Below are 23,219 nucleotides of genomic sequence, written 5' to 3'. Positions count from 1 at the left end.
CACAACCGTCTCTGTCACACAAGTGCCAAATGTAACCGTGCATGCTTTCTCAGGACAATTTGTGGTGAGGAAACTACTGTAATAACAAGTTCCACTAAAGATTAAAATCTGTAACCTGTATGGAGCTGTTTTAGAGCGCATCACTGTGTACATTAGCAAAGTGGTGTTGGAGCAGTATTTAGACTAGCTAATGTTAGCTGCTTGCTACTCAAAGTTGTGGAGGAATGGACGTTACGTTAGTCAGTCTTGTAACGTTACCGCTAAATAAAGAAGCTATCTGACTGTTACGTTATCTTATCAAGTAAATGCAATATAGCTTTGTATGAATGATAAGTTAGACACTGCCCTGTCAGTTTATGAGCTCACTGAAGCTATTGTGTTGTAGCTACAGTAGCCTACCGGAAAGCAATTGTTCAGATAGGTCATGGGCCCAATGCTGATACCCAACACAAGGGTTTGCTTGCAGCATTTTATCCCAGTTCTTTCAAGAAACAGTTTGAATGGCTTGCACAAGTACGTGCCGGCGTGTTTTAAACTGGGAGGCTTGAGTACATTTTCTACAAAGGACCTGAACAAACATGGAGTCATCAAAAGGAAAGATTTCAAATCAAAAGACTTTGTCATCAAGGAAAAACCTGCTTTTCCCAAGTCGGTTTTCGCAGCTGGAACTGCTAGGCGGACTGCTGTGCTTATGAAATTGAAAGCTGGTATATCAGACTTAGAAGAACCATCAGACAACAGTAGGAAAATAAATTACTTGGAGGTACCAGACCGACCTCTCACAGCTTCAGAGTGGAAGAGATTAAAAGAAGATAACGAGCGACCCGATCGTTTTGAGATTCGAATGATGGGGGGAATATTTAAGTCTAGTGCAGATATAAACATTGCTAAATCCCTCCTGGCATACGTTGCTGTTGATTCTGGTACGGTGGCATATGAATTGCTGTTGCGGTACCTCACTTTGTGTGTCTATGGTGGACACTGGGCTGAAATGTACGACGTGTACGACATCATGAAGAGTCGGTTTCGGACGCTGGATACTGGTGCTTATAGTTTATTGATTAAAGGCTTTAGCAAGACAGAACGCTGGGAAGAGGCATTGGTTCTTCTTGAGAACATCAACAAGATCATCACGCCCTCTCCTCGAAATTACTCAGACGTCATTGCCGGTGCAGTACAACATGGCAATTTTGCCACTGCTTGGACACTGTATAATCAGCTCTTGGAGAAGGACATTATTCCTAACCAGGATACCTGGAAGTATCTGTTTGAAGCGGGTATAGCTGACCACGAAAACGATGATAAGCTGTTGTCAATATTAGAGCATATGAGAGACAACCAAATATATCCAGAGGTGACTTTGGCTAACATCATAAGAAAGTGGTTTGAATGGTAAATATGACTACATTTATCCCATAATTGTAACAGATTTTTTCTGATATATTTGAATGCAATGTCATATTTATCACATTTATGTTCCTCTCAGTCGCCCTGACCAGAAGTGGACTGGCAGGATCTCTACTGTGAAACCAAGGTAAAAATATCATACACCCTAGGGGGACAAAAACACCCTAGAGGATTCAGAACTGCTCCACAGCTCAGGATATATTAAGTATCCAGGAAAAAAGAATAGATCATAGAGCAGACTTGGTCACTGAAATGTCCGTTAACACCATCACAGGAAAATGCTGGTCAGTCATGTTGAGATTAAGCACCACAAGCATTCTGTTGTGCTTCTTGACACTAAAGTCATGAAATTAACATCAATTGAAACACAGGATTGTATTTAAATGAATCGGCTGTCATCTAGAACGGGCAATAATTACTTTCACCGTATTAGAGAATACCATTTACGTTGTTGTATTCTACATTATGTTTGTCGATCTATAGCCTAATCACTTTAGTGGTGTTTGACCCTATTTAACCTCTGTCCTCTGTCTGGCAGTGGAGTGTGTCAGAGCTGTCGCTCTCTCCTGGAGTCCATACAACTGACTGAGGAAGACTATGCTGATCTGAGGGACAGTGTCATGAAGAACGTGATCGAGGGCAAAGACGTTTTCAAGAAGACCACCCCTGAGGTTTGCATCCTCTTCCTTATTTGTCCTCAAGCCAAAGAGAATGTGCTCCATGTGTCCATGCAAGTCAGTACTTAAAACTAAAATGTATATTTTGTGTTGTGGTTGCAGTGTTTCCCCTACAATGTATTCATCAGCGGCGCAGCGCCGCTGCTGGAATTCAAGCGCCACTGCAAAAAGAGTTGCCTAATTAAAAAAAAATAGACGCAAGTGAACTTCAGGAACAGCTGCCGTTCGTTCAGGTTTCATGTCAACAAATAATAGTAGGCTAACGTTGAAGGCGCAGTCAGGGATTCCACAGGAGATCACGCTTGTTTGTGTTCATGTTTAAGTTTATTAGCAGACGCATTTTTGTGCAAAAAAACGTAGCCTACATTATGTTAACCAAGGAACCAAATTAAACACGCCTACGATCAACAGCACCGCTGCTGGAAAAAATTCTAGGGGAAACACTGGGTTGGGTGCTATTTTATGATGTGTAAATATGAAGCTGCAGGTTCCTTAATCACCACTAGGTGGCAGTGTTGTCTTGAATTCCATCCTAACCTAACTTGAACTAACTAAATGGATTCCCTGAATGTGTCAAGTAGGCATAGTCAATTAAACCTTTACAAATACTTATTGTTTCATTCATACATACATACATGCACAAATGTATGTAATAGATCTTTCCTTGGAAATATGTTCATTATGTGCAATGCCAGGGTGTCCTCTAAATGCAATTTGGATTACTGATTGATGAAAGATACTAATCCATATTGCTCATTTTAAGTGCAATGAGTGAACATTTAAGACTACTAAGAAAATAAGCAAACATTGGATTAGTATTGTATTGTATTGTATTGTATTGTATTGAGAGATTTTGTCTCAGATATCCCTCTACAGTGTTTCCCATACATTGACTTATATCAACATTGACCACCACACAATGATTTTCCAGGTTGTACTAAATTATGCTTAAAGCTGGTTAGCATCATAACCACGCTGCGCTAATTTGTTAAAAAAATATTGCATTGAAGTTAATTCTGCAAACCTACCACCACAAATAGAATTAAATTCTGTGGGAAACACTGCTCTGGTCGTCATACAGATATCCAGAGTTGAGCTACTGTAGAAATGAGAAAATTAAGTCTCATCACATCTGGTGTGTGTGTGTGTGTGTGTGTTTGTGTTTGAAACCATGGATGGGTAGACATCCTGGCTTTTCTCTCCCATAGAGAAGCAAATATTCTATACCCACAGGCAGTGGTAGAGTCTCTAAGCAGGGGGCTTCATGTGTAGTCCTGCTGCACCATTTTGCCTTCGTCTCAGTTCGGATGCCCTCCTGAATTAGACAAGCTATTTTTCATATATGATGCTTGTACAGGAGCTGGGTCTGCACCTTCTGCTCCGGCTGGTGCTCTTGATGAAAATAGCCTCGAGTTGGTCTGTAGACAGAGGCCCGGTCTGGTTCCACTTTTAGACCATGTTTAGGGGCTTTCCAGCACATGGACCTCCATGTGTTTGTGGAGGCCCTGTTTAATGAAGAACTATGAGTGTCAAGCCCAAACTACCCAAAGCCCGAAGGGGTGCATGCTGGGTGTTGGAGTTTTTGTGTTAAGCCTTAGGGTATTTGAGGAACCATCTGCACCATTTGTATGTGTACTCTTATCTTGTTCTGTGTGGTTGATTCAATTGACTCCACTGAGAAAGAGGATTTTGTTTTATTCAGAGGTGGATAAGTCCTTGCATCCTCAACTGGATTTTTTTGTCTTTCTCAGTTCAAACACATGGTCAGGTTGTAGGTGCTTTCATTGATCTCAATATTGCCTTTATATATCTAAAGGATCTCTCACATGTTTGAAACACATGACCTCCTAGTGCCAAGTCGAGTTAATGTTTAATATGCGACATGCTAAACATCTGTGACTTCTACTATTTTGCAGAAAGACTGGTTTGTTGGGTTATGGTGTGTATTAGAATATGCCTTTGTAAGGTGTTTGTGTCTTGGGCTTGCAGATCTGAGCACTTTTTGTGTTAGTATTCATATAGGCCCACACAAAAGGGTTTCACATTTCAGCCCTCAAAGCCTCTTTCACATGAGTGACCTTGGAAAGTCCCCACTGTGTGTGTGTGTGTGTGTGTGTGTGTGTGTGTGTGTGTGTGTGTGTGTTTTTATAAGAGTGTGTGTATTTGTGTGTGCACTCAGTATGGGTGTGAATGTGTAACTGTGTGTTTGCACATGTGTGTGCCTCTCTCTCTCTTTCTCAGAGAGTGAGTGTGGACTCTACCTCAACGCCTCCTCAACACCTTTCCTACCCACCACTGCACAATTAGCGCGTGAGAAATGTGGGCCTGAGTCCTGTTGCTGTGAGCCCGCAGTTGTTGGGTCTGGGGATTCACTTGTGCTTGTTTGTCATGCTCTCCGTGGGTGTCTAGGTCGGTGGTGCAAGACTGCATTCAAACGGCAAACTGTGCAGGCTGACAAAGTCTGGTGTTGAGTCTGCAAAACTCTAGTATATTCATGTGCCTCAGTGTCAGTCTTTGTGAGGTTTTTGCTTGATTAATATCAGCAATTAATTACATTAGATGAGATTAGATTAGATTCAACTTTATTGTCATTGTGCAGAGTGCAAGTACATACATGGGAATACAGTGCATGGCTATGTAGTATGAACAATTTATGAAAAACATGTACAGGTATGTATTAGCAGTAACATTATAAGAGCAGTAGTAAAGAACAATATATCTATATAATATATATTTATGATTTATGCAGTGTATTAACAGTAATATATTATAGAAAAACAGAATAAATATGAATATGGACAAACATGTACAGTATGTACAGCTATGTGCAGTGCTATCAATACCATTACAGTGCAGAAACAGTGAGTAATAAGAATAAGTCCAGGATGAATTGTATGAAGAGCAGTAGAATATGGCTATGTATAAGTAGAATTACAGAATGTGCATTTATAAATAAATAGAACACTATGGGTGGGATAGGGTAGTACAATTGCAGATATGGCATTAGATACTTACTTTATTTATTTATTTATTTATTTAGCTAAATACATGTATTTAGATACTGTACATTTAGGCTAAATGCATGAGTGTTTATCCAGCAATTATGGGATCATGTGTTTATGTGTGTGTCAGTGTGTTTTGCTTGGTATTTCAGTAAAGGCAGATATAGTGTTAGATACTGTAAAAGAAGGTTAAATGCATTAGTGTTTATCCAGACATTATGGGATCATTTCTCTCTCCCCTGGAGGAGAAGACTGTCTTTGTGTAAAGTAATCTCCAGGTGCCTGTGATTTCTTACTGCTATCTCTGCCCCCTCTTACAGTACACTTTGCATAATACCTCCAAGTTCCTTGGAGACGACTGCAAATAGAGGTTGAGGGGTACACTAAATCCTAGCATCAGGTTTTGTTTGAAAGTCTGAGCCAGAATATCCTGTTAAGAGTGCGAAGTTTAGGTCAACAAGGGTTCAGTGAAAGGACCCTATTGAGAAATGGTCCCATAATTAAGCTGGATGTTTTTGTTGTTTTGTTCACAGGGTGTGGTGCAGTTTCGTTTAGATGCTGCAAGGTGTTGTATAGTCTCACAAGGACTAATAGGGGCTGTGCACAAGAGGTGTCTTGTTTTGAAGCTGTGTGTGTTTGTGATGGTGCGTGGGTAGTAATGCTTTAACCCGTCTGGATATAATACAGCACTTGTGAAAGCACATTTACGCTATCTTTACTGTATGGAAAGTGAGGGGGCAATGCAAGTCAATATGAGGGGCCGGGGGGGGACAGTGCTGCATGATGTGTCTGAAACACCCCCACACACACACACACACACACACACAAGCTGTAAAAATACATCATATGTATACCCCACCAGAGTGGCACAGCTGTCACCTGACCTCCTGACTGCTGGGGAATCCCCGCCGCCTTTGTTCTCATTCCGCCTCATCTCGCTATGGCAACAAGCTCTGCAGATAGATGACAGCGCTGACGGCCAGTCAGTTGTTGTGTTCTACACCGGCTAGGCTAACTACCTGGTGCCCTGCAGTGCAGCTCAGCTGACGTTGAGGTCAGCATGCCTTTTTAAAACGTTGACTTCATTGTGTGTGTGTGTGTGTGTGCGTGTGTGCGTGTGTGTGTGTGCTGCATGAGAATACATATTCGGCAGCCGGGCTCAGTTGCAGCCAGCGGCCAAAAATATGCAGCTTTTCTTATCCGCAGCCTTAAATACTGTTTCCAACGGCAGCCTTAACCCTTGATACCCCCCACCCCCACCGCTTTCAAGTGGAGAGGAATTTCCCCAAATGTCCAGCACCCCTCCCCCAGCTTGTGTTCGCCTTCTTTTCTAACTGTCTTCCTCCTTTGTTATCTCTCTTTCTTTTTCTCTCCCTCTTCCTCCTTCGCTCTTTGTTCTTGTCAAAGGTTGCTTATTATCTGCTTGGTTGTTCTGCATATTATGCATGCTTTCAAAGATGACTATGTAAGTTAATGTTACAGACACATTCTGCTCCAATGTTCGACCGCATGCATAGACGCACACACACACACACACACACACACACACACACACACACACACACACACACACACACATGCACAAGTACTGAAGTACTGTTATTACTCCATACAATAAATGGTTTTGTGGAAACTTCTATTACGTTTGTAAAATGAAAAACTCAGTGTTGTTCAGGGATATCTTGTTGACTGTGTGCGTGTGTAGGAGCATGGGTGATGTTGTAACTTTAGAGTTTCTTTCTTCTCGCTGCTGTGTTCTTAGAAAAATTCTAGGTCTGCAAACTCTGTGTCAGCACTAAAGCAACAAAACCAAACTGTTCTGAACCCATGCAATGCTCAGACGAGATCAACAACAAACACTTCAGCAGCGATACTACAGCGAACTTCTTCAAAACTGCACGGGTGGGGGTTCTGTCAGCCCCACGACGGGGTGTTGTGTGTCGTGCCAGGTGAAGGAGCAAGCTGGCGCGACTCCAGCGGGAAATTCCCCAGACGCAATTGTGGCCAAGTCCGCCAGGCACGTTTGTGGAGAAATTCCAGGATCCAATTCAAATGAAAACAAAGAGGAGAGCTAAGAAGGAAGTTCAGACTGTTCTGTGGCAACATACTGGAAGACCCCATCTTGTTATTTGTGTGTGTGTGTGCATGTATGTGTTTTTCTCCCACAGAACTTCCCTCATTGTTTACCCGCATTAGAAGTCTCTAGTCATCATACGTAGATAAAGTTAAATGCGCCAAAATAATTACTTGCACCACACAGATGTTCAGTGTGCAAAAACGGAATACCAGATCTTGCACAACTCTTACCCTGGTATGCAGTTGCTTAATTCTGTTTGGGTGCAGATAACAGATGCATTAGTAAATGCACGGAATGTGTTATTCTGTTTTGTGAGAAGTAGAAGTAGCTACTTAGATTAGTTCATCTTTTATTTGCCATTTGCTCAGGTACAAGTACATGTGCACTGGAATTCTTGTGCGGGTCTCATAGTCACAAAGATAGAAAGAACTATGTCATAAAAACAAAAACACAATATAAAACAATATACGAGCACAGAAACATAACTGGGTCAACTCCTGTGATTATTATGCAGTGGTCTCGTGTGGCTTGACCTGTATAACAGTGCTTCAGTGAGCTCTGGAGACCATTTTGAAATTTTGCTGAACTGTAAGGAAGGATTGTATAGAGCAAGTGTATTTCCTTGTATAGAGGAAGTGTTCTTGGGTGCTCTTCACAAGTTGATTACAAGTCTTAGAGCGTCATGTAAGCATCTTGCCCTTGCTATTAATCTCCAGAATTTCAATGTCGTCCCTAGACATCTCTGCAGGTCTTGAAATAAAGGTCCGACCTCATCGTCTATGACCAGTGATTTAGTCAAAGACCCTAATAGATTATCTCTGTGTTTCACACAGGAGCTGGAGAGTTTCAAGCACTTCGTCAGTAAGCGGCCACCGTTTGATGTGGTGATCGACGGACTCAACGTGGCCCACAGCCTGGGTAGAGTGAGCCAGTCTCAGACGGTACGCCATGACTCCTTCCTCAATGGTTTTCGCTTTCCAGCTGTTTAGTCTGTTTGGACTAGGCCTTGAGTAAGGCTGAGGAAACAGGGTTACTCATTGGCTTGACAGATGGAACTTAAATATTAACTTGGGAGTGTGCAGACACATGACTAATTGTTTAGCCAAAATAAGCCGTGGAAAAATAGATACTTACTTAGTATCAGAGATTTTTTGGAAAAGATCAAACTATGTCTGAGCTGGAATTTAACTATGATCTTTAGAGAATTGATATGGAAGCTGATTAAATTAGGTTTTTACTTCTTGAAGCTGTTCTCAGGTAAGTCTGAGATTGTTATTTGAGGTGGCCACCAAGAGGCAATGTAGAGCACGACTGCAGGCCTTTGCAGTCTGTGGTTAAGAGACGCAGCGCTGAAATTAACCCCCTAGACACTCACATTTTCCACTCTGCTGAAGATCCCTCACAAGACCACTGTGACAGCCCACCCGCTTTCAAGACCAAGACCTTTCACATTTCAATGGGTGGGGAACACCTGATATTCAAATAGTTTCGCATCAGGGGGCTACAATAAAATGTCCGCTGTGAGAAAGCACAAGCCCACTTTTTTAACACCCCAGATGCATAGTGAGTGGCTGAGTGTGAAGAATCATACCTGTGACATGATCACACGTGCCCGCCAGCTGCGGTGTTACACTTGCCCTCACAAGGAGAGGAGCCGCAGAGGTGAGAGAGAGAGAGAGAGAGAGAGAGAGAGAGAGAAATGGAAACAGACAAATCCTATAGAGCCCTTTTCAGAGCCATGCTTTCCTTTGAACTACAGCTGTTTTGCATCAGCTTTTTTCTTCAGTTAAATCCTTCCCAAAGAGGACTTTGGCCATAAAGGAGCAGGTATTTTTAGTTCTCTTCCCCCTCTCTTTTACCCACATTGGCAGCCTGCAGCGCAGTTCTTGGCAGGAGCCTTTTATCAATGGTACATGGAAATCAGGCAGCACTTCAACAGCACTGCGGAGGTCAGAACAGGCCGTCCACAAATTCTAGATAAACAATGTTTGCTTACATATCTGAGAAGTGCTATGAGATTAGATCCCAAACTATGTACCTGACGTTTGTGCATATGCTATAATTCAAAAACCACAATAATAGTGGTCATGTTTCCTCCATGGTGCCAAACTGAAGCACTACTCACACAAACAGTCACACTTGTGATGATAATTATCTTACCATAGTAAACTACCTTGGAGGCACCTAAGATCTTTCATAGTTACATTCAAGGACTGTTGAGTAGACAGACTGGTAGTTGTTATGATTTGGTCTGGTCTGTCTTTTGCCTCTGGTCGTTGATGATTATCTGACAAGTGCTTGTGGTTTTGGGCTTTGATCACAGCCCTTCATCAGGATGTGTCTGTTTCAGTTAGTCTCACTTCCCCCCTCAGTGACACGTTGACCGAGGTCACACTGTTGTTTTTCCCCAGTCCTGTCCTGTGTGTCACCAATGGATGGGCAGTTTACAGTGACCAGATAGGAAAAGGGAACTATGCATCTGTTAAACATGTGCTACCAATATTGCTATCTCACAAGCTTAAACATAGTGAAGGACAGCCTTCATGCACACACACACACACACACACACACACCCTCTGCAGGGCTCTGCTACGCTTGCACATGGAGTCAGCCAGACCTCTCCATTTGTGATAGCGAGGGGGGATTTTCTGGTTTTGTATGATATGACTAACTTCAGTAACTTTGGTGGCAGTGAAATAACGGCCTCCGCGGCAGAGTTTATTTGCGGCCGTCTCTTTTTCTCCACGTTCTGTTGCGGGACACACTAATCTCCTCCCCGCCTGGCCCCTCTCTCAGATCCTCCCACGTGTCTGCACACCCAGCCAGGGTCTGAAAGTGTCCCCCATTCAGTCAACTTGTTCAAAAGCACAAGTTTGAAGAAAATCAATGGTTAATAGGCTATATTTCACTTGTTATTATATGGTGGTATTTTTTACTTTAGTGTGTTTGAGATGAGTGGATTGGAAGTTAATTTGAACCTTTACTCTTGGGTTGGTAAACGTGTGTGCTTGTGTGTGTGTGTGTGTGTGTGTGTGTGTGTTTTGAATTCTGAATTATCCTACATATCTTATCTTGGTCTATTAAAAAAGAAATCTGTGGAATCCGCCTGCTTAGACACACACAGATATAATTCAAACTAAATTCTCCGTACAACTCAGCCCGTGACTAGACACAGTCACTGGCATCACATGAGCAGCAGCCCGCCTTTATTCATGCAGGAATGACGAGCAGGAAAGGCGAAAAAACTCCCGACTCATTGTTTGCAGAGAGGAGGTACGGGGGGGGGGGGGGTTGGGGTCTGACTGGTCGTGATTGTGGTGTGAGCTCCGGGTGTCAAGGCTCCTGGGAGGTCAGTCAGCGGCCTCGGTGAATCTTTGCTTCTCGGTGAATCTTGCCGCCTTCCACCTGGCTGATGTGGGCCACTCATTTCCGTCTGTGTGATTCAGCAGAAAAGACGTGTACACCTGCCATGCCGCTCCAGCAGCACTTCCTTCTTGAGGAAACAGGATTTGTTCGGAAGTCACTCCTTACTGACTGTTGGTTCCCTAGAAAAAGGGCCGGTGTGAGGGTTGCCAACATTTTACAATCACAGAATAAAATTATACATAGTTAAAAAACATAGTTAAATGACACAACTTTCCTCTCTTTTCCACTTAAATCCGTTTTCTCTTCCAATTAATAACAGTCATAACCTCATGGGTGATGTAGGTTATTATATTGTAATCATCCTTGTTATCATCAGGGATTGTCACATGCGATAAAAAGTGTTCCTGCACTTTAACTTACGGGACATTTACAGGATACGGTACGGTGAAATTCTTGGAAGTTACACTTCACAAAAATACCGGTATTAAAATTAAAATGAACAGGAAGACTGTGTTCAGACAGCACACCTCATTTATTTACATTATCGTCACAGTGTTCTTGTGCAACAGGTTGTACCGAAAAAATTCCATTAGGACTTAGCCGTGTCATTGTAATTAGCAATTAAAGAAAATGGCCATGAGTTTATTTCTACCAGCTCTGAATTCTTGACATACTATTAAGATGTGCCGTGATGGAAATGAAGTGGTTGCTAAATTTACCAGCCCACCCCAAACAAAGCATTTCCTCCAACTATAGCTCCGCCTATTTGTTGTGTCACAGAAAGAGACTACTCCGCATCTGGAGAGACGGGAAACTCCCTGCGATCTCTATGATGGGGTGGGCTAAAACAAAGATTATGAATAGTGTCCTTGCATCTGATTTGTTGTGTGGCTGCTGTGGCACCCCAACCCCCTACTGATTTGATACTAAAGACTGCATACAAAGGGAAATTCCTCCCAGACACCACTGACAGACAAGACTTAGGGAGGTTCTCAGACACTCATTCATTAAAAAGTCCATCTTTCCTCTTGTTGTCTCTCACTGTCTCATGCAGAATAACTGTAAAACCTTTGGTAACATGGTAAAATTACATTGTGTGTGGGTGGGGGGTAACTTCAAAGAGCTTTGTTTTTACTTAGTAGAAGTTACTTTTTCATATGAATAAACATCTATAAATTAAGTAATAGTGCTCATATGATTGTGTCCAGATATTTTTGAGTGTTGTATATTGTTTTTCCATGCAAAAGGTGTAGTTTCCTATGAATGATGTTACAAACTGTCATAAATTATGCAATGTATTCTCTGGGCATGTCTGTGATTATTATACTCATTCACTAGTTACCTACTACGGCAGTCTAAATAAGTGGCCTTCAGTTAAAACTGCTGATCTCTTGTAGCTGTAGCGTTTTGACTATGAGTTTTAACATTTTTTTTCTTCCAGTGAAATGCCACAGCCAAAAGACAAAAATACTGTGTCACATGACCTTCCAAACACCACAATTTGTGAGCCACTGAAAGCAGTTTGTATGCCAATCAGATCTTTTCTAACCTCTGCATGAGAGCGGTTTTACTATGGCACGTGCGTCACAGTTTGTTTTTGTATGTCTCCCTACAGCTGTTGGCTGTGGTCTCGGAGTTAAATCAGCAAGGTCTCTCTATCCTGGTACTGGGCAGGAAGCATATGTTGTTTTCCACCCAGAGTTGGAATCGCCACCACATGAACCAAATTCAGCAAAAGGCGCACTGCTTCTTCACCGAGAATATGTGAGTGCAGTTGGTTGTGCCAGCTTCCTCTGTTGTTTGTTTTACGTCACATGAGCGTACAAAAGCCCACTGCTCGCATAACTTACCGGATGCTGGGGGACATTTACAATAGTTGAGGGTGGAGATAATTCACTAGAAAGGGCATAGGTTTATTTATTTATTCATTTTTCTACACAAAAGAAAAAACTGATTCATTGTCCTTCCCTTTTTGTTAACAGATCTGAAGATGACCCATTCCTCCTCTATGCGGCACTGCACTCTGGTAACCACTGTAACTTTGTGAGCCGTGACCTCATGCGGGACCACAAGGCCTGTCTGTCCAGTGGGCGAACCAGGCAGCTCTTCTTCAAGTGGCAGCGTGGACACCAATTGGTCCTCTACAACTTTGTTCCTGGGAAGAAGGTCCGCTTTCGGGTGAGAGGTCATACCTTTATGTGTGAAAATCAAAGCAGTCATTAATCATCCACAATCCATAACGTTAATATAAACACAGACATAATGTTGTGTTGTTGTCTTGTTTAGCATTTAGTTCTTATAGAGGGAGAGCAGCTTCACAGAAGAGAACTTCTGACGGCAAATTTGAGGAAAAGTTGGTAAACCACCCTTCTCACCTAATTTGAGGGTGCTGATTCTGAATATGTTGTTTGCCAAGCTCAATTCTGAGTTCTAAGCCGCATAATCAGCATTTTAACATAAAATAGCGATTTTCTTTGCTTATTTTTCCCTAAATTGGGTTGATTTCAAAAGTAATCACTAAAACCAAATAAAAGTGTTCTCTAAATACATGTTTGAGCATTAAAGAAGCCATACTATAGTTTATTAACATATTTAATGGGAACATGATTACAGTTAACATGTAATAAACTCGGAAATTCTAATCAAAACACAACCATATTTTTATTGCTAACATAGTGAGTCACTCATGTGGTGTTTAATGCATTTCATCACAATAACAAGTTGCACAGATAACCTTCAAGAATATATCCTACAGTACATATGAACTTAGATAGCGGGAATAAGCCTAATGCAGAACTGCATCTACCATCAGCAACAACCGACAAGTAAAAAACATTTTACTTCTAGTAACACTGGATTTGGTATGTGTGCTTGCCTCCATACTAGAGCTTGATAATGTGCTCTTCTAATATGCCATTGAGCAGCATCACTTGTTGGTGGTAGAGCCTCCGATCCTCGACATCTAGAAAACAGAGTGGCTCTGGCATAGTGTTGTCGCGATACCAAAATTATGACTTGATACAATACCTGCCATAAATATCTTGATACTCGATACTGAAACGATATCCAAATCCTAAAATATCTGGAAAAGAAAGGACACAGGCCTCCTCCAAGTGTATTGAGTCATTTGTGTTGAATTTGGTGCACTTTTGGTCAATTCTGGGTTTTAAACTTCTAAACTTCCTACACAATTATTTTTGTAGTCAGTAAAATAGTAGTTTGTGTGTGATTAAGTCCTTTATTGTTTGTTATAGCTCATTTATATTGTGTGGTGTTTTGGCAATACCGTATTTTCCGGACTATAAGTCGCTCCTGAGTATAAGTCGCATCAGTCAAAAAATGCGTCATGAACAGGAAATAAACATATATAAGTCGCACTGGACTATAAGTCGCATTTATTTAGAAAAGTATTTCACAAAATCCAAAAACAGAGACTATGTAACTGGATTATTGAGGCCAAAAAGATTAACGTTAATGAAGACGAAGGAGTGAAGGCAGCAAAGAGGAGAGCAAGGTAATTGCAAAGCAAAAAATTGGCAGCAGATTAAATGCTCATGAGAGAGAAAAAGATGCAGTTTTAGACGTGACTGAAGCAAGCCAGGCGATAGGCCTATAGGCTCGATGGTAATTGTAAAGCAATTTACAAAAGATTCACTGAACAAAAATGCTTATATGATACATGAAAATTTAGCTAAAAATGTGGAGAATGCGATGCAATCAAGCATGTTGGACGATATTTTGCCACAAGCTGGCAACAGAAAAAATGCTCGCTGGCCACCTCCGAGGGAGCGTGAGAAAAAAAGATGCAAACCAGGGCCTAAATTTCAGCGCGGGATTACAGGGTATTGCGCATAAATTATTACTAAGTATTGAGCATACTAATAAAAGTCCCGCAACTCTAGCCACGAGAAATTCCCACACATTTTATAGCGCTGTCTGACGTTAATCTAATAATGGAGCGGCCTGATTGCGGGACTATTGACTGGACGGACCAACTCTGACTTCAATTGAACCCCATACAGAGACACACACACACGCGCGCGCGCAGGACCACTTTGGAGGTGCCTCTCTCTCTCTCTCTCTCTCTCTCTCTCTCTCTCTCAGCAGGATTTGTCACCGCTAAAGTCAAATTATAGCCTAGCCTAGGTGCTTCTACACCAACCGCTATCGACAGGAAAGGAAAACAAATGTTTAGCGATCAGTAACCGTCAGGAATTTTGCAAACACAGATGCATGACAGCATATAATATAACGCGAGAGAACATGGATGTGTTCTCCATTTGAGGAACGTTATAATCGATTGCGGACGTGAACAGACAGCTACAGACACGGAGAGCATAGTAGGCCTACTTTCACTTTCTGTGCATATTCACGTGAAAGATAATTAGTTTTGTTTTCAAATGTTTTCATGCATGTCTAGATAACGGGTGAGGAATGTTTAGGGGACAGACTATCGTAAATCCTATTATGTCAAAGCACAGCACCTTTATTTGGACCATGGCTTGTAAGCTATTCGAGTCAGCTATAGGCCTTTATTTCTTGCGTTTTACCGGCATACCGGTAGGCTATCAATGGCAATGGTTCATTACGTTTCATGTATGAAAGAGTGTCGGGATTTCCATCCGCTTATTGCGAGATAAGGCATCCGCTTTCATTCATTCATGGAACGTGTGCTGTGCTGCAAGGGAAACCTTATTCCATATAGCCAAAGAGGTCTAAGATAGACTAAATTTAATTATTTTATAAATTATGCATGATTTACTTTTTTTTTATATAAAATTCGTAGGCTGATACCTGGCAGCAACAATTGTGTTTAAATGTAGGTTATTGCTTCAGCCTCTAGCTCAGAAAGGGGCTGCGTGCGTGACTGGTAGCTTGAGAGCAACGTGTTGGAGACTCATGGTGTAGGATGATGACTTTTTCATTGGCAACAATATTAAACCAACCAACAATTTACATTATTAAGAAGAGCTCTTTTATGAGTTAAATTGAAGCAAAATTATACTGGCTTTTATTTGTCCGAATCTGAGGCCCGGCTATAAATAGAATCCCGGCCATAATTTGAGCATTTAAGTATGCACGTGTGTTTCAGTCATAGCGCAAGCACTAATCTCTGACTGAAAGTGCACAGGACTTGTGCATTTGAGAGGTTCTCTCAAGGCTGTAGACGCTAATGTTTCATGTAGGGTTCATGTCTGTTCATATAAATTAACATTTAAAAACATGTTCAATTATATAATTTTTTTCATATATAAGTCGCACCTGACCATAAGTCGCAGGACCAGCCAAACTATGAAAAAAAGTGCGACTTATAGTCTGGAAAATATGGTAAATTACCTTTAAAGGCGCCATGTGTAATGTCCGCCAAAAATCAATACATACTCCACATTCCATAAAAGATGGGGGCAGTATACCTCCAGAAAGTGAGTTGGTCTACCCTAGAGTAACAGCCAAGAAACGTGTATTGCAGTTTGGCTGGCGGTTATGTTGCCCGCATACCGCCTCCCATGGCCGAAACTGGTATTATGACACCTGTCGGGCTGTGGCTAGTAATTTAGCATGCTAATTCAGGTTGATATCTCTGCAGCACTATACCTTGTCATTTTTTTAATGACATTATCACCCTTATTTCTTATCATTCTTTTGATGTGCTCATTTTTTGGATATTCTTACCTCAATTCTTACACATGGCACCTTTAAATAGCCAAATTAAGCAAGATCAAGGTCAGTTCAAATTACTGCATGCAAATCACTTAATGCTATGCCGAGGAGCCTAATCTTTAGGCCATCTGATGTAGGCTATCCTAGGCCATCCTGTGTTTATGGGATTTCTTTGACAGTTGCAAAGGGAAAAAAGTGAAGATAGTCTTCTTTGCTCCCAGTGTAATTTAATAAGTACGTTTCAACCACTTAGGTCTTAATCAGATAGGCCTACTGCAATATCTGTGTGCATTCCTACATTAGATCTATTTTTTTGATAGTTAACATAATTTGCTACCACATAACAAATACCAGATAACAATACAAAAGTTTCTTACAAACTTTCCTGCATACTTCTTAAATGTGCTGCAGTCAGATGGGTGTCCTAAAGACGTAACTAGATCTTGAGCATCTATTACCAGTGTTGAATGCAGTTTTTGCAGTGATCACTACTGGACATTCCACATTGCTAGACAGCACTTGAGTGAGGATAGACTTATTTCCACTTCACCAATAACCATCACTATCTGTAATAGTTACAGTGCAGGGACATTAATCAGTTCATAGCTGAGGATTTGTCCTAGGTCCACTTCCCTTTCAGCATCATATGCAGTAATGATGAGCTGGAGAATGTTTCTTTTTGTTGCACTATAAAGGATATCTTGTCTAAATTGTTTGCAAATAATGCAGTCTCCATAGCACTCTTCAGCACTCCTCAAACATGCACTCTTCCATTTTTCTGCATGGCTGGAATTTGAATGATAGAAAAGAGCACCAGTGAGATATTTTAACTAGGCAAGCACAGTCGCCTAGTTAAGTTACTGTGTAAATCCTCTGTAAAGACTGACAACTGTTCATAATAGTTAGTGACAAAGTACTTTCTACAGAAAAATGAGCAGTCACCTACTATTCTATCAATTAATTATCAAGGAATCTATTTTGTTTCTAAACGTCATACTGAATTTTAGCTATTATTTTAATTTATATTTTAATTTTAGCTTATTTTCATTTGCTACTTGAGGGTCATTGGGGTAATTCCTGTCCTGTCCTACAACATATCTGATACATAAAGAGTTTATTAATTAGTCCTATGATATCTGATGGCAAAACCAAAAAGTATGTGAATTACTAATTAGCAAGCTTAAAACTCAAAATTGAGCTTGGTAAACAAAATATTTGAATTCAGCACCCTCAAATTGTGTGAAATAGCCCCTTTACTGACTTTTCCTCAAATTTGCCAACAGGACTTTTTCTGAACGTTTGTTAGCTAACTGCTCTCCCTCTAGTATATGAGAAGCTGAAACTGTCAGGCACAATCACATAACATATTTAACTAGATACAAAACACAATATTTGGTTTAGTATCGTTATTGATTATATTGAAACAAATATGGCAGTCATCTATGGACCTCATTACACATTTTTTTTTTAAATCAACTGATAATCTTATGCTTATTTATTTATTTTTACAGAAAATACAGAGTTATGACACCATCGCTCAGACCAGTGCAAACACCTGGCATATACCCTTTGACGAAGAAGGTACAGAGAGAAGTACATATGAAGTTCCCCAGAAGTGGTTGTGCCTTACCAGATTAAATTGACAAATGCTCTGTAGTTAATGTTTTGTGTTGCCTTCTTGTGTATTACTACAATAAAGTCTAGTTTGTTTTTCCACCTGCCATCTTTTCTTTGACTTTATACAAACATATCTATTACTATGCTGTAAAATAATTCTGATAAATTGTTGGATAGTGTTAATATCTGGTAGGAAAATGGTGTCACGGAGCAAAGAAGAAAGAAGTCTTAAAAGATGTTAAGACTCAAAGACTCAGCCAGGGGTGCGTTACCCAAAACCATAAGTTGCTAACAGGAAACCAGAGAATGTCTAATATGGGCTCTGGGGAAACGCATCCCAGAGACAAATGCCTAGGCTCAGGTTGAATACATCAGATTACATTTTTTTTTTCCATTGGTGGCTTTTTATCTTCCGGACGCACTGCACTTTTGTGGTCGTTTGATATGTTCAGCTTTGGACAAACTAACTCAACTCACTTCAATTAATAATTTAAAACAAAAATAAACATATGAGAGTCTTCAACATGTGACCCGGATTTGGAATCTACAGTTTGATACTACTTCCGGGAATTTTACTTTCGGTTGGGCAGTGTTTACAAATTCCTGTATTTTCCCTTAAAGTTACGGTTTCCTTAGACTGCTCGACAACATGTCCCGTGGATCAAGTGCAGGGTTCGACCGTCACATTACCATATTCTCACCGGAGGGCCGGTTATATCAAGTCGGTCAGTATTGAATTTCACTTCTTTGTAGAACCTGGGCTTGCTAGTTAGCAAGCTAGCCAATGTTAAGTGCTCTGTCATTCTACCAGAACTGTCTTTCTCTGCGAAACTTTTCACTCCTTGAAGGCAGCATGCGTTGTTTTCAGAATATTATAGAATGTGTGCTTTTGTTATTTGTTTCTCAACTTACAAGTCATTATTACACTGTTGTCTGCTCTGGTTAAGTACTTTGGCTACGTTTGTTAGCTACGTTACCTCACGTTAGCCAACATAGTCATTGGTGAGACAGTGAGTGCGGTGATTGTAACCACTGTCTATACATGTACAGAATATGCATTTAAAGCCATCAATCAAGGTGGCCTTACATCAGTTGCTGTTCGGGGTAAAGACTGTGCAGTTATCATCACGCAGAAAAAAGTCCCGGTAAGTTATCTATCTATCTTCTCGAGGATGCTTAAACAAGGCCATACCAAACATTAACGTTACTACCTCATGCCGACTTTACTTAACTTGGAGGTGCACTCAATTCCTTAACGCTACTTGACTGTCATGAGGTCACTGTTTAGTGGGGGAAAGGGAAAATATGATTTATAGACCGCACGTTGTGTTGTGTTGTGTGTAAACACATCTCTCTCCCTCTCTCTCTCACTCACTCACTCAGGACAAGCTCCTCGATTCCTCTACTGTCACCCACTTGTTCAGAATCACAGAAAGCATCGGCTGCGTAATGTCCGGAATGACAGGTTAGCACAAGTGAATGGCCATTTAACATATATTCGGACCATAATAGGCAGCTTCTTCCCTGCTCAATCATATGTCTTCCCCAAGCCGACAGCAGATCCCAGGTGCAGAGGGCCCGTTATGAGGCAGCTAACTGGCAGTACAAGTATGGCTACGAGATCCCCGTGGACATGCTGTGCAAGCGGATTGCAGACATCTCTCAAGTGTACACGCAGAACGCTGAGATGAGGCCGCTTGGCTGCTGTAAGTAGCAGGCAGTTAAGGCCGTGTGATGAAGCATAAACTATCATGACTGGCATGGGCTGTGGCTTATCTACTCATCACTCTCTTTACAGGATGACTACTAGTATAAACAGACATCACAAGTGAATGATTTTGACTGCACTCCTGTTCATTGTTTTTAAGTCGTCCTTCCTAAATGATGTGTGAATGTGAGCTTGCTCACTCACTGTATTATCTCCAACTCCTATATGTATTCATTTCATATTCATTTTGAAGGCATCTGGTTTTACACTGTCAAAATTGTATTGCCTACAGAATAACAAAGCATTGTCAAGTTCAGTCAGCACATTGCTACAGTCATAGCTCCTATAGGCTGTTTGTCAAAAATGTGGTCATGTAGTGACACTGTGGCTGGTGTTGTCCAGGTATGATTGTCATCGGTATGGATGAGGAGCTGGGGCCTCAGCTGTACAAGTGTGACCCTGCGGGTTACTACTGCGGCTTTAAGGCCACGGCAGCCGGTGTCAAGCAGACAGAAGCCACCAGCTTCCTGGAGAAGAAAGTCAAAAAGAAACTGGATTGGACTTACGAGCAGACAGTTGAGGTGGGTGTGTGTGTGTGTGTGTTTTATATGTTTCTGTCAGAGGTCAAACTACAACCCAATGTGAACTTTGTGAGTTTGGGGAGTGTAGGCCAGATAAGACCTCAAAAAAGTTTGGAGGAGGATAAACTTACTGCTCCATTTTACCATTAGCCTCAAAAAAGGTTGATATTTCATACTCTTCTGCTGGGTTTTCATGCTGTTTGAAATCACTGGAAAGTACTCTGTTCTGACACATACAAAATCCACGAATGTGAAAGTCAGCAACATTTCACAGATGTCCTAGAAAGTGTCAAGTGTTACATAATGGAAATAATGTGTCAGGTTTTTGCGTAATAGTGGCTTTCAGCATACCTCTTCCTATGATTATACTCAAACATTCACACCAAAACCCCAAGAGGCCCCATTCAGTAACTGAGCATTTACATTTGAAAAAATAATGCTGTTGTACACTATAGATTGTATTGTCACGGCATGATGTGCAATTCTATTGACACAGATATTGGTCAGAACCAGACTGACTACAAAGCACAGCATGAACATCAATGCGTCAATGTAAAATGAGGCTTTTTACTTGATGGTGCTCACACTATGGGTGATTTCTATTCTGATGTAGTTTTTGTAAGTGTTTTAAAAAGGGTAGTATTTTAATGCCATTATTTCAGGGATTTTACATTTTTCATAGGGTAGTGAAGATGAAATGCAGCGGGTTTTATAAATGACCTCAGGCTGGATTTGAACCTAGGCCCTTGCTGCGCTACAGTTCCTCCCAGCTAGTCTATTAATGTTGAAATGATATTATTTTTCTGAATTATGAAATGATATCATGACATCGCTACAAATACAGTATGTTTTTAAAATCAGCCAACATCAATGTAGGCTATAGGCTACGTAGATAGATGATAGATAGGCTAGATAGATTGATAAATAGCCTAGCCTACTTTATTGACGCTTGGTGAAACAGCATGGAGTGGATATTTAGGTTCAGATGCTTGTTCTTTTCCTTTTTGAGTATGTAATGATCCCAAAACTTTACTTGAAAACTTTAGACATTCTCTGCCATTTATGGATATATTGACTCCGTCTCCGCCATCGCGCCAGCTAAATTCAGAATGTACGATTCACGCGCTAGTGGTGTGCTTCCTGAACAACGGTCCGTGTGGAACAATCAGATCCCTGCGCGTATAGTGCGCGTCATAGAAATTTAACGAGGCTTCGAGGCAGGGTTTTTGCCTCGAGTGATTTTTGTAATCGAGTTATTCGAGTAACTCGATGAATCGTTTCAGCCCTAATATTAAGGCCAGGTAGTTCCTTTATGTGCTGTGTGTATGTGTCCATCCTGTATTATATGTACAAATAAAGATACATTGAGGATAAATTGATGGCCTTGGTGCTCAGGAACACGTGGTTACTGTTTTGATAGACAGAAAGCATAATTTATAGTCTCGTCATTTGTAGAAATGTCTCATTGCGCATGTGCAACATGCACGTGCAAGGCCACTGTTCCCGGAATAGTGATTTTAACAAGTACCAGTAATTCATTAAGTTATAGTTTCTTTACTTTATGACTATAAGTGAAATGAATGGACCAGCAGCAGTAATTGATTCAGATCCGGAATAAGCATCTGGTTTTGGGTTAACCTGGGATTTGCTTGCCAGCTCATTGTGCATGATGTGTGCTCCTCTATTCTCTCTTCTCTCTTCTCTCGGTGGCTCTCTCTGTATGACTGTTGACATCTTTGTCCTTCTGCAGACGGCAATAACGTGTCTGTCCACGGTGCTCTCAATCGACTTCAAGCCGTCAGAGATCGAAATCGGTGTCATCACAAAGGATCAGCCCAAATACAGGTGGGTTACCGTGGGAACTGTGTTATGGTGTAAAGGCACATGAAAGCGCTCGCTCTCTCTCTCTCTCTCTCTCTCTCTCTCTTTTTCTCTCTCTCTCTCTCTCTCTCTCTCTCTCTCTCTCTCTCTCTCTCTCTCTCTCTCTCTCTCTCTCTCTCTCTCTCTCAAAGAAAACAGGAAGTCTGGGTGCACAGTGCAATGCAAGAGCTTGGCTGACAGGAAAGGCTCAGGTGTAGGCTAATGAATGCAAAGGAGAAATGATATCAGGTTTTAATAGGACAAATTATGTTTCACACACGCTGCTGCAGCTGCTAGAGGTGCAGTGATGGTTCAGAATGCCTGCTGCCTGGTTCAATGCAGATTCAGTTTTCCTAGTTATCTCAAATAGTGAAGTCAGCAGCAATAAATTCTGTCAATATGTTTGTGGTTTCTACCCCATGTTGGTGTGTGTGTGTGTGTTTGTGTGTGTGTTTTTTTCCTGGTCAGGATTCTTACTGAGGCAGAGATCGACACCCATCTTGTATCCCTGTCTGAGAGGGATTGAAGAGGCCCTGACCACTGACGTATTTGCGAGTTTGTGCTGCGCTAAGCTCATACCTGAGCAGTGCAGCAGCCCCCCCCCCCCCGTCCTTGTCCCAGCCCAGGAAGCACTACAACACACAGCTGGCTGCTTTTGCATGGATCAGTCAGGCAACCCCCTTTTTGCTGTTTATTTAGCTTTTTCAATTTCTGGTTCAATAAATACTTTTTTGAAGAAAAAAAAAAGTTGCCTTTTGTCAGAGCTGGAGTGATGTCGGAATTTATCAGCACTACTTTTTCAAGTGTGAGTGTGTGTGGAGGGGGGGAGGGGGTGTCTGTGCATTATTACATTAAACAACAGTACTAACACTACCACTATCTCATGCTGTAATGTATCTACAGTAGCAAAGCCGTTCGGTAGTACATTCGCATGCAAAAGGACACCACCGGTCAAAATTTCCGTTACTGTGAATATAAGCAGGTAAAAATGGACCTGCTTTCCAAAAGGCATATACATTTAAACACATTTCTTAAATATCATATAATTCTTATAAAATAAAAGCAAGATCATTTTCTCGTCTTTTACCATTTCAAAAGAAGGGTGATTGCCTGAGGCATAGATTTGGGCACTCTGCATGGTCAATATTTAGTAACGGCCCCTTTGGCAAGTATCCGAGCTTGCAAATGCTTTTGTACTTTGTGAATTATTGTGTAGGGGATTTCGCCCCCATTTTGCCTTGCAAAAGGCGTCCAGTCCTGTCT

At 41.3% G+C, this 23,219-nt stretch overlaps 2 protein-coding genes across 5 annotated transcripts; both read left to right on the top strand.

Moving 5' to 3' along the window:
* Positions 1–8: 8 nt before the first annotated feature.
* On the top strand, positions 9–17,906 carry LOC121692999 (protein only RNase P catalytic subunit). Of its 4 annotated transcripts, none has more exons than XM_042072122.1 (7): positions 15–64; positions 1,487–1,534; positions 1,946–2,078; positions 7,997–8,104; positions 12,145–12,293; positions 12,512–12,707; positions 17,702–17,906. In XM_042072122.1, exons 1-7 carry the CDS (start codon positions 42–44, stop codon positions 17,831–17,833), a joined length of 789 nt encoding a protein of 262 aa, XP_041928056.1. In that variant the 5' UTR covers positions 15–41; the 3' UTR covers positions 17,834–17,906. The 4 variants fall into 4 exon arrangements, 3 of the variants coding, with proteins under 3 accessions (XP_041928056.1, XP_041928053.1, XP_041928055.1); XM_042072119.1 differs by having other exon boundaries at positions 16–1,392; XR_006025391.1 differs by lacking the exons at positions 12,512–12,707; positions 17,702–17,906 and adding an exon at positions 11,971–12,032 and having other exon boundaries at positions 9–1,392; positions 12,145–12,270.
* A 442-nt stretch (positions 17,907–18,348) lies between these two features.
* On the top strand, positions 18,349–22,703 carry psma6a (proteasome 20S subunit alpha 6a). The gene is made up of 7 exons (XM_042072131.1): positions 18,349–18,532; positions 18,858–18,952; positions 19,191–19,272; positions 19,358–19,513; positions 19,918–20,096; positions 21,847–21,941; positions 22,425–22,703. The coding sequence occupies exons 1-7, from the start codon at positions 18,457–18,459 to the stop codon at positions 22,480–22,482; spliced, it is 741 nt and encodes a 246-aa protein (XP_041928065.1). The 5' UTR covers positions 18,349–18,456; the 3' UTR covers positions 22,483–22,703.
* The last annotated feature ends 516 nt before the right edge of the window (positions 22,704–23,219 follow it).

The sequence above is a fragment of the Alosa sapidissima genome, chromosome 19, assembly GCF_018492685.1.
Source record: "Alosa sapidissima isolate fAloSap1 chromosome 19, fAloSap1.pri, whole genome shotgun sequence".
Classification (NCBI taxonomy): domain Eukaryota; kingdom Metazoa; phylum Chordata; class Actinopteri; order Clupeiformes; family Clupeidae; genus Alosa; species Alosa sapidissima.
Note: the sequence above shows the minus strand (reverse complement) of the source record. Positions and strands in the feature narration are given on the sequence as shown.

What these genes read in the sequence shown, in the direction of transcription:
- LOC121692999 (XM_042072119.1), top strand. Translation starts at nt 425, where the DNA reads ATGGGCCCAATGCTGATACCCAACACAAGGGTTTGCTTGCAGCATTTT. An exon ending in TCAAGAAGACCACCCCTGAG is followed by an intron (nt 2,079 to 7,996) that starts GTTTGCATCCTC and finishes TGTTTCACACAG; the next exon opens with GAGCTGGAGAGTTTCAAGCA. An exon ending in GAGTGAGCCAGTCTCAGACG is followed by an intron (nt 8,105 to 12,144) that starts GTACGCCATGAC and finishes GTCTCCCTACAG; the next exon opens with CTGTTGGCTGTGGTCTCGGA.
- psma6a (XM_042072131.1), top strand. Translation starts at nt 18,457, where the DNA reads ATGTCCCGTGGATCAAGTGCAGGGTTCGACCGTCACATTACCATATTC. An exon ending in CTTACGAGCAGACAGTTGAG is followed by an intron (nt 20,097 to 21,846) that starts GTGGGTGTGTGT and finishes GTCCTTCTGCAG; the next exon opens with ACGGCAATAACGTGTCTGTC. An exon ending in AAGGATCAGCCCAAATACAG is followed by an intron (nt 21,942 to 22,424) that starts GTGGGTTACCGT and finishes TTTCCTGGTCAG; the next exon opens with GATTCTTACTGAGGCAGAGA.